Source organism: Perna viridis, chromosome 8 (assembly GCF_037379345.1).
Source record: "Perna viridis isolate PV_CMFRI_1.1 ecotype Kerala chromosome 8, ASM3737934v1, whole genome shotgun sequence".
Classification (NCBI taxonomy): domain Eukaryota; kingdom Metazoa; phylum Mollusca; class Bivalvia; order Mytilida; family Mytilidae; genus Perna; species Perna viridis.
Genome location: NC_142452.1, coordinates 49,149,683 through 49,167,427, shown reverse-complemented (window position 1 = coordinate 49,167,427; position 17,745 = coordinate 49,149,683). Strand labels below are relative to the sequence as shown.

Here is a 17,745-nt window from a genome sequence, read left to right as displayed (position 1 = left end):
GAAATTATTTTTTTGTTTTTTGTAAATCTTTTTCTTCTTTTTTATATCCGATATTGCAGAAATTTCGTTTTGCGGAGAAATCAATTTTTTGGATTAAAATATCTTACTTTGTGCCATTTTCGGCACTTTTTCATTGTCAATTTCTTTTAAATTTAAGAACTTATTAAAAGAAGGATGTGAATTATCTGCATCATTGTGTGCGTTACGTTGCTAAAAAGAACGGTAAGATCAAATGTTTAATCATTCCTAATACGAACATAGAAGAAATGATATTGTCCACATACAATGTGGTATTATACAGCTCTTAGCCATGGTGATGGGCGATGATAAATCTCCAAATGTACTCCTGTAAACCGCAGCTGTTTTTTTTTCCAGTAAGACTTGTAACGCAAAAATAAAAGAGGCGTGACTATATCATAATTCGATCTGTAGAACGAATTGCGTATTCAAAGCTGCACAAAAAAAAGACGGCTTACAGTACACGTAGTTTGAATTTAAAATGCAAAGTACAATCAGTTTTAAAGTTAATGAATTTTTGGAAAGTGAGAAATTTATCAATACAAAATCGCTTAACTGTAATAAAGAAACTTTTTAATGATAATTCGTTTCAATATTTTATGGTTGTTAAAATAACAGAAACAATATTTAGAAATTAAGAAAATCTGTATTGATTAACTATGGAATGATAAGCCATATTTATAGTGACACATGATGTGAGGTTTAGATAGTTTAGGCTTTTGGATTTACAGTTAGAAGTGGTTTATTAGATTATATAATGTTGTTTGAAAACAAACATGTTTTTTTTTTCAACTGTACACGATTCAGCAGGCTTTTAACTTCCCATTTCGTCAAAATGATTAGATCTAGGCATCATTAAAATATTCTAAAGAGTTTCACTCACAACGAGGGCTGCATTGCGCCCTGTTTGTGCATGAGGACTTGAAGCATCTTGTCATTCCATGTGCCCTATTTGTGCAAGAGAACACTGGAAATGTTGTCATTCCATGTGCCCTGTTTGTGTACGAGAAACATGGGAATGTTGTCATTTTGTGTGCCCTGTTTGTGCACGAAAACCATGGGAATGTGTCATTCCGTGCGCCATGTTTGTGCACGAGAAACATAAGAATGTTTTCATTTCGTATTCCCTGTTTGTATACGAGAAACATGGGAATGTTAATTGTCATTTCGTGTGCCCTGTTTGTGCACGAGAACCATAGGAATGTTGTCATTTCGTTTTTCCTGTTGGTGCACGAGAAACATGGGAATGTCGTCATTCTGTGTGCCATGTTTGTGCACGAGAACATTGGGAATGTTTTCATTCCGTGTACCATGTTTATGCACGAGAAACATGATAATGTTTTTATTTCGTATTCCCTGTTTGTATACGAGAAACATGGGAATGTTAATTGTCATTTCTTGTGCCCTGTTTGTGCACGAGAACCATAGGAATGTTGTCATTTCGTGTGTCCTGTTTGTGCACGAGAAACATGGGAATGTCGTCATTCCGTGTGTCCTGTTTGTGCATGACAACCATAGGAATGTTATCATTCCGTGTGACCTGTTTGTGTACGAGAAACATGGGAATGTTGTCATTTTGTTTTCTTTCGGTGTAATTTTTAACTGCCATTTTTTTCCGACCTTGTATTGTTTGCTTGTTGTAATCGAATTTGGTCTTTCTAATAAGTTTTAGATTTCAATGGTCCTTCACAAACTCATACTGAAAGGTCAACAGTGGTGGATACTTTTTTTTTGGAAAAATTTTGGTTATTTTGTGAAATTTTGGGGCAATAATGAGCAATGGATATCCTGGAACAAGAATAAAAAACACAAGTTATTTGACCAATTGAGGGCCCTCGAGGAGCAAGTACAACACAGCAGTGACTGAAGACATGCATTCAACAAAATGACAACAATTTTAAAGCAGTCGCTACATGACTTAAATGGTGATAATCTCCGACTTCAGGAGGAACGTACACAAGTGATTCAGAATCTCTGTTATCACAGTTGAAGGTCCAAACTGAACAATATGAAAAAATAATAGGGATTGAAAATTATCATAAGGTTCACAGATCAGATCGTATTTTTTTATTATTATCTATTTAGATCGAAGATCAGAATTGATATAGCAGTCACCAGAGCTTTAGATTTGTAAGCCTGATAGCATCTGCAATTATCTTACACTGCCGCAGTAAAATAGTCCCATTTGCATAACTCATATAGGTTCAAATGCAGTTAGTTAGATCTGTTTTATAGATATTTAATTCTAGTATATCAAATTTACTTATATGTTATTTACGCCCATAAACAAACCCAATGAACGACTTTTACTGCGAACTCAATATGCTGATTAAATAGGATTGTACCTTTGTATTATCAACGATCCAATTAAAAATAGTTGACTTCTATTCTCTTAATACCTATTTCTATGCAATCAGCTATAAATAGTCGGAATGCTAAAGCTATCTTCTGACATACAGGGCCTAGCGGTTCCAAATATTTACAAAAAGGGGGCAGTAGATCCGATCAAGAAACTTATATAAAGAAAGGGGTGCCATGCTATCATTAGTCACTCATTTTTTGCCAAATGTTTCACAAAAAGGGTAGCATAACCGACATCTAACCTGAATAATACGCAAACTGGCACACTGCTACGATGCTTTATGAAATTGATGTGTGTTTTTTGTAATGTCCTTCGTAATCAGAAAGGTGAATTTAAAAATAAATCAGATTTCAACATTAACTATTTACATCAATAAGCTTACTATATTTAGATACGTTTTGAATTCAATCCCCTTTACTTCCATTTTATTCATTTTTTTTTCAATTTGACGATTAGTTGAGATGTAAAAATTCAAAGGATCGATATAAATTGATTCAGTACATGAGTACTTTGGTTATTTTCGAAGTACTAGTAATTGCAGTTATTTAAAAGATGAACTTCATCATTAACTTCATGTTTATTGTATCTATGACAACAGTTAATGGTATTAGGAGCTTGTACAACTTTAAGTTCGTGCTGATTTTGTGATGTGTCTTCTAAGTTTTGATTTATTGACATTATATATCAATATATTTTTCAAATCCTGAGTTGTGTTTTTTTTTTTTTTTACATGTAGCTGAACATAAGTTCTTAACTTTCCATTTTTCGTTGATTAATTGTTTCATGTGTTTATACCAAGTATTTCTATATTTTGATTTTTCTCTGTGTTTGAGAGATGATTTAGAGCAAGACCTGTATTTATTCCTTCCTTGAGTTTTTTAAGATATCGAACATATTGGAAACGGGTTCACTTTTTTCCAGCCCTCCTTATAAATTTTGTTTGTCTTAGCATGACACATGTACTCCCAACGACTGTTTGGTGCATATTAAGATTTTTATGTTGAACATTTTTTTTACTGCACCACGCCAACTGCTGAAAACGGCATCTGCTCCTTATATATAACAAATTTAATTTTCTAGACAAATTAAAGACAACGTTTCGATGGTTCATTGTGGGACAATTGGCAAAAACAGTTATTCCGCTTTGTACGTGATCTATTTGCATACAATAAGCATATTATCTACATAATAAACCAACAAATTAAACTTATTTATACATTTTTATGTATTTATTTATTTTTCACATTTCATTTCTGAAGATTTTAGTACCGTTTATTTCTGAATAGTTAACCTTGTGTGATAGCACTTCTAACAATAAAATATATCACAGGGAATTCACGCTTAAATTTTCGGTAAAGTGAGTTCAACTCACTATACAACGCAGGGGAAAATCGGATACACGTAAAGGCAGGGAACGAGTGGACATATTTTCTGTTGGTACACTCCCGGTGGTATTCAGAGGAAGAATCACTTCTTCACAAATCCTAAAGTCAGTTAGCTACCCGTTTGCGTCCCACAACCGGATATGTAAATATGTAAGTAGACTACCATGTTCGAAAGTTTTATATTTCCCGCTATGCAGTGTGTTTTATAACATATTTAGAAGTTCTTATTATATCCCACTCAACGATCGAGTGGATGATAAATTGGAATAACACTGTCCGTTCGTCTGTCCAAATTTCGTCACTATCATCATGACCTGATGGGTTGATATCAATTTTGGTACAGTCGAACTTCACTCGCTCGACTTCGGATGACCTTTATATAGATGGAGCATAGGTTGTATATATTTGTTTTGGTTTGTGCCCATTATCTGTTCAGTTCGACTTTGCCATTTTTTACTATTGAAAAGTCTACCTCACGAGTAGTGAATAGCTAGCATGACAACTCCACCAGTCGTCTAGTCTTGCGCGACACTGATTACTGTTTGCCTATTTTAACTCTCGTTCGGGAAACACAAATTTACACCATTTTGTCCCTACTTGGTTTAGCCAACTTTTTCACTTCGAAATGCACGTAACAATCAAGTCAGGAACGTAGATGTTAATTTAATTTTTCCGTGGTTTACACTTGATATTGCAAGTTTGTTGTTTATTTCTCTCTCGATTTTTGATTTTGAGTTTGGTAATTGTGTAATAATGTTTATTTAGTGCTTATGTCTTAATAACTTTAAGAAATTTATCTTCCTCATACAGCTGGTATCTTACTTCCATGCACTTTCAAATGGCGAACAAGAGGCAATGGGTATTAACTGGCAAACGGAAATGGTAATAATTTTTAGTAATAAAAATCTGGAAATTAATTCATATTTTCTGCAAAAACGGATAGCCATTCTTTTGTGATGAAATGCGTCAAATTCAACAGATTCTGCTTTTGTACCCCACGGATATGCGAACCTGGATTTTATAGTTCACAGCCACGGTATTCTAGTTCTTTACGAGAAACAGTCACCATTGTATCTCTAGCACGTCGCGGGCCTGCCGGAGCAGTATGAAAGCCATAAGACCTCCCGCACTCGAATGGGACTCTGGACAAGTTTTAATTCAAACTATTAAAAATTAAAGGCTCTAATGAGCTCACTTGGTTCGATAAGCAACATTCTATTTTTGTAAAAGCGGCCATATTTTTTATTAGATAAAAATTTCTAACGCTCATACCTAAAAAATAATCATAATAATAATATATCAACTTTCATTAAATTATGTCCAGTAGTTTCTAAGGATTTTTTAAGTAATAACATTAAAAATAGCAAAAAAAAACATGGAAAAAGGCAATTACTCCAACATGGCTAAGCAGATTTACACGAAAATTTGACCACAGATAGATTTCATAATGCTGAGCACTTTTACTCGACATATCCGCATTGAAGATATCTGCGAAAACCTTCTGTCTGACCCCTTTGTTCTATTTCTGTAACTGTGTTCATGTTTTCCGACGGGTAAAAAATCCCCACATCAGTTCTATGCAGAACAACCTAAGGAATTTTCATACCAAGTTTAGTTATTATTTGTCAAGTAGTTTCAGAGGTGAAGAGTTTTTAAAAATTGTTAACGACGACGACGACGGACGCCAAATGATGGCAATAGCTCCGAGCTGTTTTGATTGAGAAAAATTCGGGCATCACGCATATGAATTCACTCAATTTTAAATAGAGCATATCGCAACTTCGCTTGAGATCGTACCAATTCGGACTCACTCACAGTTTGCCGATCTTACCCGATTGACGAACTGTTGCGTTCCACAACAAATTTCGAACTTCAAAAGCTTTATTTCAGTCGGTATATATGAAATATTACAACACAAGCTCTTATGAGCTTTTGAAACCGACACAATATAGTTCTAAAATGTCAAGTATATTTTCGAAAAAAGGAATACGCTTATTTTGCCAGTGATGTACAAACGTACGATGTCAAAAAGATGTGAAATACATGGAAAGGAACATAATCATCTTCTTTGCAAAGCCTTCCTTAAATCCAAATAAAATCTTCAAGTTTCAGTTCATTTAAATTTATATAACAAAGTCCATACATATATCAATGCCAATGTTTATGATGAAAATGAGAAAATCGCTGATTGATTTGGAATCAAGTTTAGTATCTAGCATTTAACGTGTGTTGAAAGAAAGTAAAGATCAGTGGCATAGAATATTTGACGATTAGCGACTTTAAGGACTTTCGTGGATTTCTCTTATTACACAAGAAAACGAGACGACTTGTATAGATTGTAACCATTGATAAATCATAAATGAATCTTTATACAAATGTATATTCATGCTAATGACTCGAACTGGTTTTACTACACGCATGTGTGCTGATAGATGGTTGAATTTTTGTCATGTGACTTGGATGACTACATCTCTTGTACTTCTCCATGATCCATTGTTGACACTCTGGTATACTTTTGTCGATATTTAGCATCGACGCCCAATTGAAAAACCAGCTTGGGCGCATTTCTTTTACGTAAATCTGAAACAAGCTTCCAGACAATTTTTTATTTCATCGTGCCTTTTTTTAAATGAAATTCTAAACATGGTTTTTAATCATGTGAAACAAAGGAAACCAACCATGAAACATGATTTGGATTCATAAAACATGTTTCAGCTTCGCCTTAAAACATGCACCCAGAAAGTCTGTCATAACTGTAAAACACAATACTATCGCTCCATTCGGCACTCTGTGTACAGATAGTTTCAGTTTTATAATGTAATCTTCAAATAATTATTCTTACCTAAGCCCACGGGTACATGAAGTAAAGTTGTGGCGGTCAAAACAACGAACAGGCAGACAGACGGATTAATATCTGTGCATATATTGCACCATACAGTGTGCAGCACAAGTCATGTGATACATTACTTTACTTTAAAAGACGCATTTTCAAACAAACATAACAAAAACAGAAAAATAAACTGCTCTTGAAGAAACATTTAATTTCTTGTATATATCAAAAATATCAACAACTGGTATAACTAAATCAATGGAAAGGAATGAGGAGAAGGGATGAAGAGTTAATATAAGTACCACAAATCCGAACACAATGTGGTGTATTTATAGAATGCTACCATGCCTTGGTATGGAGATATGATTATGTAAAAGGCTCGCTCATTAACTAATATAAAAACTGCAAAATTCGTAATTATTTTGGCGGTCAGAGAATCTAATCATGTGTGTGGTTTATACTGGAACTTTATGGTTAACATGATGACTACCAGATTTTCATAAGCCATTGTCATTTTAAATAGTTTTCCAAAAGCAATACCGTATAAAAGGTATACAGTCGTATCTCCTCATGACGGATTAAACAACACAAAAAAGTCTTAACGAGTCCCTTGTAGCATTCGTCGTCAAAAAGAAAATACAAGCGCTAAACTAGAGTCTCAAGGACATTGTATGGGGGTGTCGTGTCGTCACTATGCATCGAACTTAGTCCTGTGTCGGAATTAGAATCGTCGTCAGCAACTTTGACACAACAGTCCGATCTAGAGTTATTGTTCATACTGGCGGTAACAAATCCGTCCGTTTTCAAGCGACAGTCTGACCTAGATTTATAAGAGTATACCTCTGATATAATTCTTTCACTTATGACACTATCATCGAACATTTTGCCCTGTGGAATAAATAGACAGTTCCGTCGGTGGCCATTTTTGGGCGTACTTTCTTTACTATAACCAAACTGTGAGTCGTTTGAGGTATCTGTTTCTACAGAGAAAGAATCGTCAGTATCACAGAAATTCTTTTTACAAACGTCGGAAGGAGAGAGATCAGTTGATACAATGGTATCGATATTAATACAGTCTGAGGAAGCGTCTGTCCTTGAACACATAGCAATGTTACTTGTAATTGTACTGTCTCGAACATTTTTTTCACATTTCTCAAGAAATTCAAGTTCTTTTTGTAAGTTTTGAATCGTTTTCTGCTTATCCGATAAAATCTTGTCACAAGTATCTATTTCCCGAGTAATTTCAGCTGCTTTATATTTCTGCATCATATTAGCAGAAACAATTCTATTCAATTCGGCTTGTAAACTTGAAAGTTCAGACTCTAGCGCGTTATCACAAACGTCTGTAAGAATTGGATTGTCGGTAAATCCTTTATTAAATGGTTCCTCACTAATTTGATGAGATAAATCCTGAATTAAAGAGTTTTCTTTTTTAATCTTTGATTCCAAGTTTAATACCCGTTCACAAAATTCGATGTACATTTCAAGATTTTCCGGATCGACTTTCCGTAAAAATTCGTCCATGCTGTCTTCATGGCATCCTTTGAGGTACGCATCCTGAACGTAGTCTGTCCCATTAGCTTCTATTCTTGTTTTGTGCATGTTAGTTTCGTACATTTCAATTTCTCTATCCATTCCTTCTAATCTGTGTGACAGATCGTAAAGTTTCCTTTCTTGTTTGATAACAGTTTTGGCAAGCTCATCGATTGATTTAAGTCTGTCTGAGGATTTATGCTTATGATCAATCTCTTTTGACCTCTGACCTTGTCCGTCACGTGAACGATGTTTAGATCTTCGGTGGCGTCGTCTTGCTCGAAGAAACTCGCCGTACTCGTCAAATTCATCGACATGGCGCATTGTCAATTGAACATTTTTCTGTTCATCGCCCCATGCCTTCCATATTTTTAAAATTTTTGTGCGACCTTGGAGGGGTCTTTCAACATCCCTCCATCTTTCATAAATTGTGTATTTGTCAGTCCTCTCGTCTTCATGTTTTTGTTCACTGTATAACAAAGCGTAAATGACGTCATCACACGTTGTCCTTTTAGTTAATCCAGTCACCCATCTTTGAGTTCCAGTGAACCACACAGGGATTTCAAATAGCGGCTCAGTTCCTTCCATCTATAAATATATAAACAAAACTGAAAATTTCGTATATCAGACACCTGAACAAACGCACAGCTTGGTGACGTTTCTCAAATATCTTATTGTTTTCGTGCGATGCTAGGACTTTTACAATATCTCGGAGAAATAAAAATCGCTCCAGTTTCTGTGGAAACATTATAGTGTTAATATCTCATTTATTATCATGCACGTATTTTACATTTTAACTTAATAAGTACTTACTAAGTCATTTACATAAAATCCGCAGTTGTTCCATAAAATAAAATATTCGCTTATAAAACTATGAAAATATTAATTTCTTCCGGCTTTCAGAAAAAACCAGCATATTACCTGCGTGGGAACATTTCAAAATGGACTCTTTACTTCAATATTTCGGAAAAGTTTGTTTGCTTACAGAGGCCTTACATAATACTTGAAAATAAATACGCCGGAATAATACAGTATGATTGTGCATTAATGTCAAAGTCATCTTTTTTCAATTTGAAGAAGATTAAAATTCATGTTCACTTTTTCATCGGTGAATTGCTCAGCAGATCTCCATTATATAACAAGAAAAGGCTTTGAGATTGCAATTGAGTATTGCCTCTGTCGTAGCTTTTGAGAAGGCTGTTTGAGGTTTTGTTTGAATTGTATAGCAGACTAACATGAACCATTGTATCAGCTTTTTGCAGCTGTATTTGTCGAATTTCAATGAACGAAGGTTTTTAAACCCCAAGCATCTTACTATAGAGTACGTTTCAATAGTTCACATTTACAGTCAATGTCCCCGTTCTAATGATCTTAGCCCATCAAAAACATTGAAACGTTCATGACGTCGTGATCTGATCGCAATTTCATTCTTTTCTTTAAATTTTCAAACTTAAGGTAGCCTGCTTGCATATACACATGTACATGTATGTATATGGTAAGGCACAAGCGCAAAACAGTTTGTCAAAATTGAATAAATAACTACATGAACTTTTTAATAAATATTCCGTCGCGAGGACCTGCAATTATTTCTGAAATAAAAGGTTGCAAAATTAGAGCTTTTTCAGTCTAACTACAATGAAAGGATATAGGCATATATTTCATTTTTACAATTAGAAATTTATGACAAGGGCACTGTTTCTTTTTTTTTCGCATAACTGTATGTTTTTATTTTTCTGTTACTTTCAATGAATTCTTTTATGTTAAGTTCCGTATGGTCACTATTTTATTTAAATTGTACAAATGGTCGAAACTCTTCTATTTAAAGTTACAGATGCTTTACACCTGAGAAAATATTGTGGCTTTTCAATCTTTTAACTTACAACCAGCCGTTACGTATCAATGTTTTGTGAATTGAACGACTTTGTATTCAAACGGATTTTTGTCAGTTCTCGCTTTCCTGAGAACGTATGTAACACTATGTTTATATTCCTAAATTTCAATTAAATCTAAAGTTGAACTTTGAATTAGTCGCTACAATAATTTTGCTTTGAATGAAAACCCTCTTGAATTGATTTAAATTAAAGAGAAATAACTTTTGAGCTTGAGAACTGTTTAAGACATTTGTGGTATCATTATTTCTGATTAGTTTTAGATTAGTAAATATCAGTTAGGTCACTTAGAATGCCTCTGTTATAATAGCTTCAAAATGTGAGAATTTTACCATTTTGGTTTACAGTACAAATTGAACAGTACGACAATTTCTGGATGATTGTATTGGCAAATCTCTATAATAAACAGCTTGTCTTTTAAGGTGTGTCTATTTGAAAATATAAAGAAATGCACCTATAATACCCGTAAATACAGAAGATTATTATTCACATATAGCTTTATCAAACAGACTTAAAAGTTGGGATGTTGAGTTGTAAATGTAAGTGCAAAAAATTTTTATTACATTGAGAAACTGTAAATTTTCACCAGCAATATGAGTTGCCTGTTTATACGTGTACACTAAGATCGATGCTTTAAAGGTACAATAAATGAAGTGGCGGATCCAAAAAGGGGGATTCTGGGGGTTGGAATCACCTTTTGCTTTCTTTTTAATCTCCGGCGAAATGTGGGCAAAATTATAAAATGATAGTTTGGCACCTTTTTTTCTGAACCCCCTCTGGATCTGCACCTTGTGTGTCTTTTCATTCAATTCTCATCCAAAGAAAACTTGCGTGATAGTAAGGTACCATACAATAGAGTACATATCATTTAGTGAGCGTTCTTCTTCGTCCATAAGCAATTTAAAATATGACGCCATTTTAGAGTAAGTTTCCATATTTGTTTCCTTTAAACAATGAAAGTTATACTTTGGTTACTTATAGTTTTATCTCAGTGAATAAAGCCATGATGTCTAATGTCTCAAAAAACTAACATGATACTCCTTCAATTAGAAAGAAACTGTCAAAACATTGGAAGGACATATTTTCAGTGTCAAAGGGACATCCGATACAATAAAGTAATATAAATGTTGATTTCTTATTTTTTGCAGACGGTATAAAATGTCATGGGATGTAGCATGTTCCGTTAAATAACTCTTCTGTGTAGAGGTATTAAAGACGTGACGAAAAGTCGGTATAATTTATCTTTCACAAAACCGGGGTGTTTGGACTTACAGATTCGCCCTTGAAAAGATGAAAAAGTTCATTTTCACAATATTTCAGTCTTAAAGTGGTACATGTATAAGTTTTGTTTGTATGCAGCTTAAACATCTTAAAGATGATCTTTCAATTTGTTAAGAACACGTTCGCAAACTTTCGTTAGAATTCACAGTGTATTGTGTGGTCAGAATGTTTAATGTTAAAGACGTCACAACAACGTATTTGCAGAAAAATTAACATTGAGAATATAATTATCAAAACATACACAAAAATTGTAATAAGGTTTTTGGTGATCAAAAGAATGTCAAATAAAATATAACTTACGTGTAGAATGACTATCTATGTTTCCAATAAGAAAAAGAACGGGAATGGTGAAACTTAACAAATCCGCCAGCGTAAACATAAATCCAAAATAGTAAATACTTTTATCTTCAACAAGTGAAAACACCTTTAAATCAAGCTCTGAAAGACCCTGGAAAGAAATGCAATCTGTATGTCTGTCTCTTAAACCGTAATTTGATCTCGGTATTCGAATCAAATTCGAACGCACCTTACAGTGTGAAGGTAATTTTTCGAACTCAACTTGTTGGTTTCGCCTGATTGACATTTGTTAATGAGAACTTTTTTTGCCCCTGGGATTATGTAAAATGTGGCATAAATTTACTGCTTCAATAATCTATATCTTTTCACTGACAGTATAAACTTTTGATTTCATTCGAAGTTCCATGTTTACGAAATGCATATTCAATTTTACAAAATATTTTTCTGTAAATCTTTTTATCATAATTATTGCATTTTCCTAAATAATTTGATCGTTGATGTGATAAAACCACAAAATTGCAACTTTTCGATATTGATATAGTAAATGATATTTAACAAAGATAATGTAGAAATTTAATACTAAAATTTTGCAGACAAAAGGGCTATGTTGAAATAATGGGAAAAGATAAAAAGGGTTCAATCATTTCAATAGTGGTATTGTGTTCTATCAAATTGTATCAAATAATGAACGAATTAAAAACCTATTTTTCAAGCAAAAATTTCATTAAAAATTTTATGAAATCGAAATATTCGACATTTCTATATTGTTTAACAAGTGACTTAGAGCCGAAGTTGATTTAAAATTAAGATATCCGTTTATTACCAAACATGACATGAAATTGGTTGTGTTTGCCTTAAAAAATCTAATTCAAATATTCCACATTGGGAATTGTAACAACGGCATCAAAATGCAGATTTTCAGTTACTTGAACAAAACTATGCTTTATCAACAAAGAACGAGTCGAGCTAAGGTGCATTCTTACTGTCGATCTGTCCATGAATACAAACAAATGAATGCAAACAAGTTATAGTACAGGAAAAATATTTTTTTTGTTTACATATTTTCACACGTCAAATCTCGACTTACATTATCAGATTTTTTTTAACGAAAACATGAATAAATGTACTATCTTATCTATACAGAACAACTCACTCACTAACAACATAGCCAAAGAACAAATAAAAAAAACTGAATTATGAATATATCTTACTTCAGAAAGTTGTTTCCTAACACACAGAACAATATATCTGTTTCTTTTTTACGTAGCCCTTCGTTTGTGTTGCAAGTTGTTTAATAAAAAAAACACAATCAAATTCAACATACACAGCAATCACCATTGAAAACATGTAGATTAAGGTTTTAAATTAGAAAAAAAAAAGAAAACTTTTAAAGGTCAATTGGCATATAAGCACATAGTGTTTGTAAATTAACCGCTCCTAATCTCTTATTAAATACAATCCCTTAAACCTCAAACCTAATCTTCATCCGATTGTGCACCCTCTAAAACTTCCTTTGATAAAATAAATGTCATAATACACAGAATTAGAACCGATTGATCGCATTAAATCATTACAACCTCAATTTTTAAAAGTTACTAATTCAATCATTCAAAATCAGTTATTTGTGGTAAACCGAGGTTGGAATAAAGGAACGGATTTAAAGACCCTTTGTACTTATGAAAAGATCCACGCCGCGTTGATTGAAAAATATAAACATGCATAGATAAACACTGAATGAAAAATTATATTCGCTTCATCGTTTAATTTTGTAGGTCAATATACAAATTTCTAGGATATTTAATTTAAAAGGTCAATCTCATCCCTGGTACACGTTCATATACACTTCAATATATAATAATAATGGTAAAGAAAAATATATATATATATATATATATATATATATATATATATATATATATATATATATTTCATTCAGTTTGTCTTGGAGCTAATTTTAAATGGTGCACTCGACTGATTTTATCTTGCAAAATTTCAATCAATGCGCTTCGGTACCGAGACAACAGTCTTAAGCTCAAAGTAAGCAGTGTGCGTTGTTAACTATATACATACGCAATTCTGCTTTTAGGATAACATTTTAGAAGAAAAAAATACAAAAAAAATTACTTGACATAAAATCAGTTCGCTCAGTAACCATATACATAAATCACATAGAAAATACTACCAACCCGTCCCTTTTTATGCAATAGAAGGCATACTGGTTTCGAGCAGGTGGAACACAAACATGGAGAAATCCGTGGACAAATCAACGCAACTCGACAAACAACAAAAAATGGAAGAACCAACCGCACTAGTTGGCGACAAACGAACAGCACAGACCCACACAGAACTCAAATGTTCCGGAAGTTCCCGATCCTTGTAACAAACCCCATATGCTTCTATTTAGAAGATAAACGCTGGTAAAAGATGAATACATGGCGGTTTACGTAACAAACATCAATTTTAATTGCTGGATAACTACTGAAACCATTTTACCCGTTTAAATGAACTGCTGAAAAACGAAATTAAAAGCACCTTTTACCTCAAGCGTTCGTAATTGGCAATTATCCATTGGTTCCATTTTTTTTTCAGAATTAAGACATTTCAATTTAAAGATGTAAGTCTATGCTTTAGCAAACTATACCTTACTTCATAAACTCCCAATATTTAAATGGTCGGTCAGCAGATATTGGGCTAACAAGTAGTTATTTGTAAACCTGTCTAAACGCATATTAAACTGTTTTTTCCATTGAATGGGGATAAATGACCCCATGCCTAGGATCAACCAAAGGTTTGTGGACAGTCTGAAATTGTTGTGACAATTCTATCACCTTAGAACAAAAGAACATCGCTTTTTGTAGATAATGACGAAACTTTATATCACATACTTATAAAATAACAATGATACAAGTTTACATCGATAATACATCCAAATTTAAATAATGACGGAGTTTATTTTCATAATCTTTACAGAAGGTCCCCTTCAGTCAGATGACCTGATATGTAATTTATCTTCAAATGGAGGTAACAAAAATAACAGATTCGGGCATTACCTTAACAAAACAATAGATAAACATGCAGATATCCCTCACGTCTTGTCAATTGTTCTCTGGTGTCAGTCATAATTTAGGTTTCGCAGGTTTGAACAATAGTGTTTTTTGGAATTACATTCCCCTGTTTCCTGGCACGCAGATGAATTTGATGTTCAATGGGTTTATAACAGGCTGCCAGACGGATCAATTTCTTGAATCTTATTGAAAAAAGTAATCACTGGTAAAAAGTAACACTTCATAAAAATGTGGATTTATTTCTTCGTCCGAAACGAATATATTATGGGTCCCTCATCAAGATATAATGAAAAAATATTTTAGTGAAAGTAACACATCATGTGATTTTAATTACCAGTATATATATACGTGTATAAGGCAAAATGCTTCAAATCTACAATATTCAAATGGAAAATACAAAACAGTCTCCAACTATTCACTACAAAATACTCTCTAGAAATCTGTAAGGGACAAATTTAGTATATTGTAGCTTTTAATCTCAAAACTGGTGTTCGTTGGTTACAAGAATCTGCACTGTAAGATACACAAATACATGTACATAACTTAACAGTTTAGTAAACCCTTAGTGTTTGACGTTGACACGAACAAAACTGAATTCTTTAAAAAAAAAATTCTTAGCACAGGTCGTTTTCATAGATGCTTGACAGCTTTCTCCGTCAAAACATGTATTAATACATGCTATTTGTGTTTTCTGACATGCATTTTAAAGCGTTTTGATGACAAAAGGAGCATTGAAAGAAAGTTCTATCTCCAATAAGAAATGAATTACCCATGACAATTAACTATTTTCACTAACATCGTACAATTACTCAACTAACCTGATAAACAAGCATCTCAAATTTAACGTTTGTTTACGTACATAAATATATAAATCATATATAGATCTGAAATGGATGTCAGATTTGACAGGAAAAAAACAATTTACCCACTAAAAAACATGGGGTAATCATATTTTATTTGCCTTGTAAAATGCATAATAGAAAATAAAGAATCCTATGCATTCAAGATTATGTAGTGGTTTTATATTTTACTTTTGTCTTTGAACCAACGTCTAGTTTAAATTCAAAAGTAGCGGTGTCTTGTTAGCTTTAAAAGCTATAGTAAATATATTTTAGAAATAGTTTCACACCCATATCAATTTAAGTTAAATGTGATATAGAACTTCAAACAGAATGTAGACTTAAAATATACCGATCTTGTCAATATACTTTACAATTTTAGAAGACAACAATTAAAGCGCCAGTCACTGTAAAGGTGCACTCGACTCAGTGCACAGATAAATAACAGAAGGTGATTAAGATAGTATGAGTGTCTCATAAAATATTGTGTACTGAAAACAAAAGAGGCGCTTTATTTCATTAGCTTATTTGATAATTTTAAAGATACAAATAAATGTTCCACACTAATTAACTTGTATTGCAGTCGTGTTTATGTGTGAAGCAACTTAAAAACTCTTTTCTGACAACAAAGTACTTGATTTTATTTGAATCATTATTTTATTAAATTTTATTTAGTTCTTTCAAGTTTTTGGTTTCAGACCCACTGACATACACATGCTGAAAGCAGTACAATAATTGTAATACAGAAGAGAGACTCCAAAATAGTTATAGACATAAACATACTTATGAAATTTTCATTGAGCTCAAAAATTTAAATTGCCGTGTTATGTTAATGATATATAATATACCTTACCTTGAACGCCATTCCTGATGCAATTCATGAAATTTTAATTTATGCACTCTAATCCGAATTACAGAGGTATGCGGACACAATCTCTGTGCAATGAAAAAAATAATTCAGAAACTCCCCAATCTTCGAGGGTCAAAGTAAATGCCTGAAGGTTGACGGAACAAACCAGATTGATTGTCGCAACCGATAATCAGTTGATTGATTGTATCGAGATAGACTGAGTACTGTGAAAGGAACCGCAATGATTGACTATAAGTACTTGTAGATATATTAAAATGTTTAAATTAATCCGGGGGCGTGTTCATTTTCTTTCCGGCCATTGTTTCACAATCTTAGTTTGTGTACAGAATAGAATTTTGTAAAACAATGGTATTTATTTGGTAAACAGTGAACATTTCATTGCCCACTTGTCTCCGCCAAAACTCCTGAAGTATCTGAAGTTAATATAATGTAAAAGCATTATAGTCCAAGCTTCAAAGTATTTCTGTTATGAAATACACGCAGTGGTGGAATGAATGTTCGTTCAAATTTGGCAACAAATAGCCTTCTTGAACCGCCATTTAAAAAAAAATCAGGGTTATATACCCCCTTTTTAAAATTTACTGGAACCGCCTCTGACACAATACATCCTGCGATAGGTTATATTCCGATTTGTCTGTCCTTTTAATACTTTTATTTCAATAAATAACCATTTTAATATATTAGCCAAATATTTCAAAGAAATAACCAGGAACTACTTAATCATGATAAATGACATAAAACCACACAACTGTTAACATATATTATCTCCCTTGTTTTATAATTTACCCCACCACCAAATTGATTAGAAAAGACATAAATTTGTCATTACAACAAATAGGGATCTTGATGGATGGTTTACTAATAATAACAGTCCCCGCGTCGCCAAACCTTTAAACTTAAAAATTCTATATTACCATAAAATTCGTTTCGTAAGAAAAGTCGTAACTGTGAGTGAAAAATTCGGGTCATGTCGTAAACTTCACGGTCGTAAATACTAGGACTTAGTGTGTACTTAACAACACTTGAGCTTAGTTTCAAGAGGCAACTGCTTGGTTATTGTTGTACAAACTGTTAGGACTTGGGACCCTTGAAGGATCGAGTCGACCGTCTCCTGTCATTGCGCAATCAAGGCGCCATGCCCTATAGCCGTATTTTGAAGTTTAATTCTGGTTCGAAAATGTTTGCACTTTCAACAGTTGCATAAATATTTGAGATAAGATCTAAAAGGTAGTATTTTAGTATGACTATTACGGCATACATGTATACTTACGAAACTTAATTTTACATGACAGTTGTACATGTACATGTAGATTTTATATGAAAAAAAAACCAAAATAATGCTCATGGTATTAAATACTATAACGATTCAAAGAGC

At 33.1% G+C, this 17,745-nt stretch overlaps 1 protein-coding gene across 10 annotated transcripts in view; it reads right to left on the bottom strand.

Moving 5' to 3' along the window:
* Positions 1 to 6,791: 6,791 nt before the first annotated feature.
* The window catches only part of LOC148610829 (ras association domain-containing protein 9-like), a 31,322-nt gene continuing 20,368 nt past the window's right edge, over positions 6,792 to 17,745 (bottom strand). For 6 of the 10 annotated variants that reach the window (XM_088596241.1, XM_088596238.1, XM_088596240.1 and 3 more), the window contains one exon: positions 6,792 to 8,716. In XM_088596241.1, the coding sequence (XP_088452367.1) occupies positions 7,241 to 8,716 (1,476 nt within the window). In that variant the 3' untranslated portion in view covers positions 6,792 to 7,240. Of the gene's footprint in view, positions 8,717 to 8,941; positions 11,445 to 11,598; positions 12,010 to 16,352; positions 16,555 to 17,745 lie in introns of those variants that run through there. The other 4 variants (XM_088596236.1, XM_088596245.1, XM_088596246.1 and 1 more) reach the window with 4 other exon arrangements.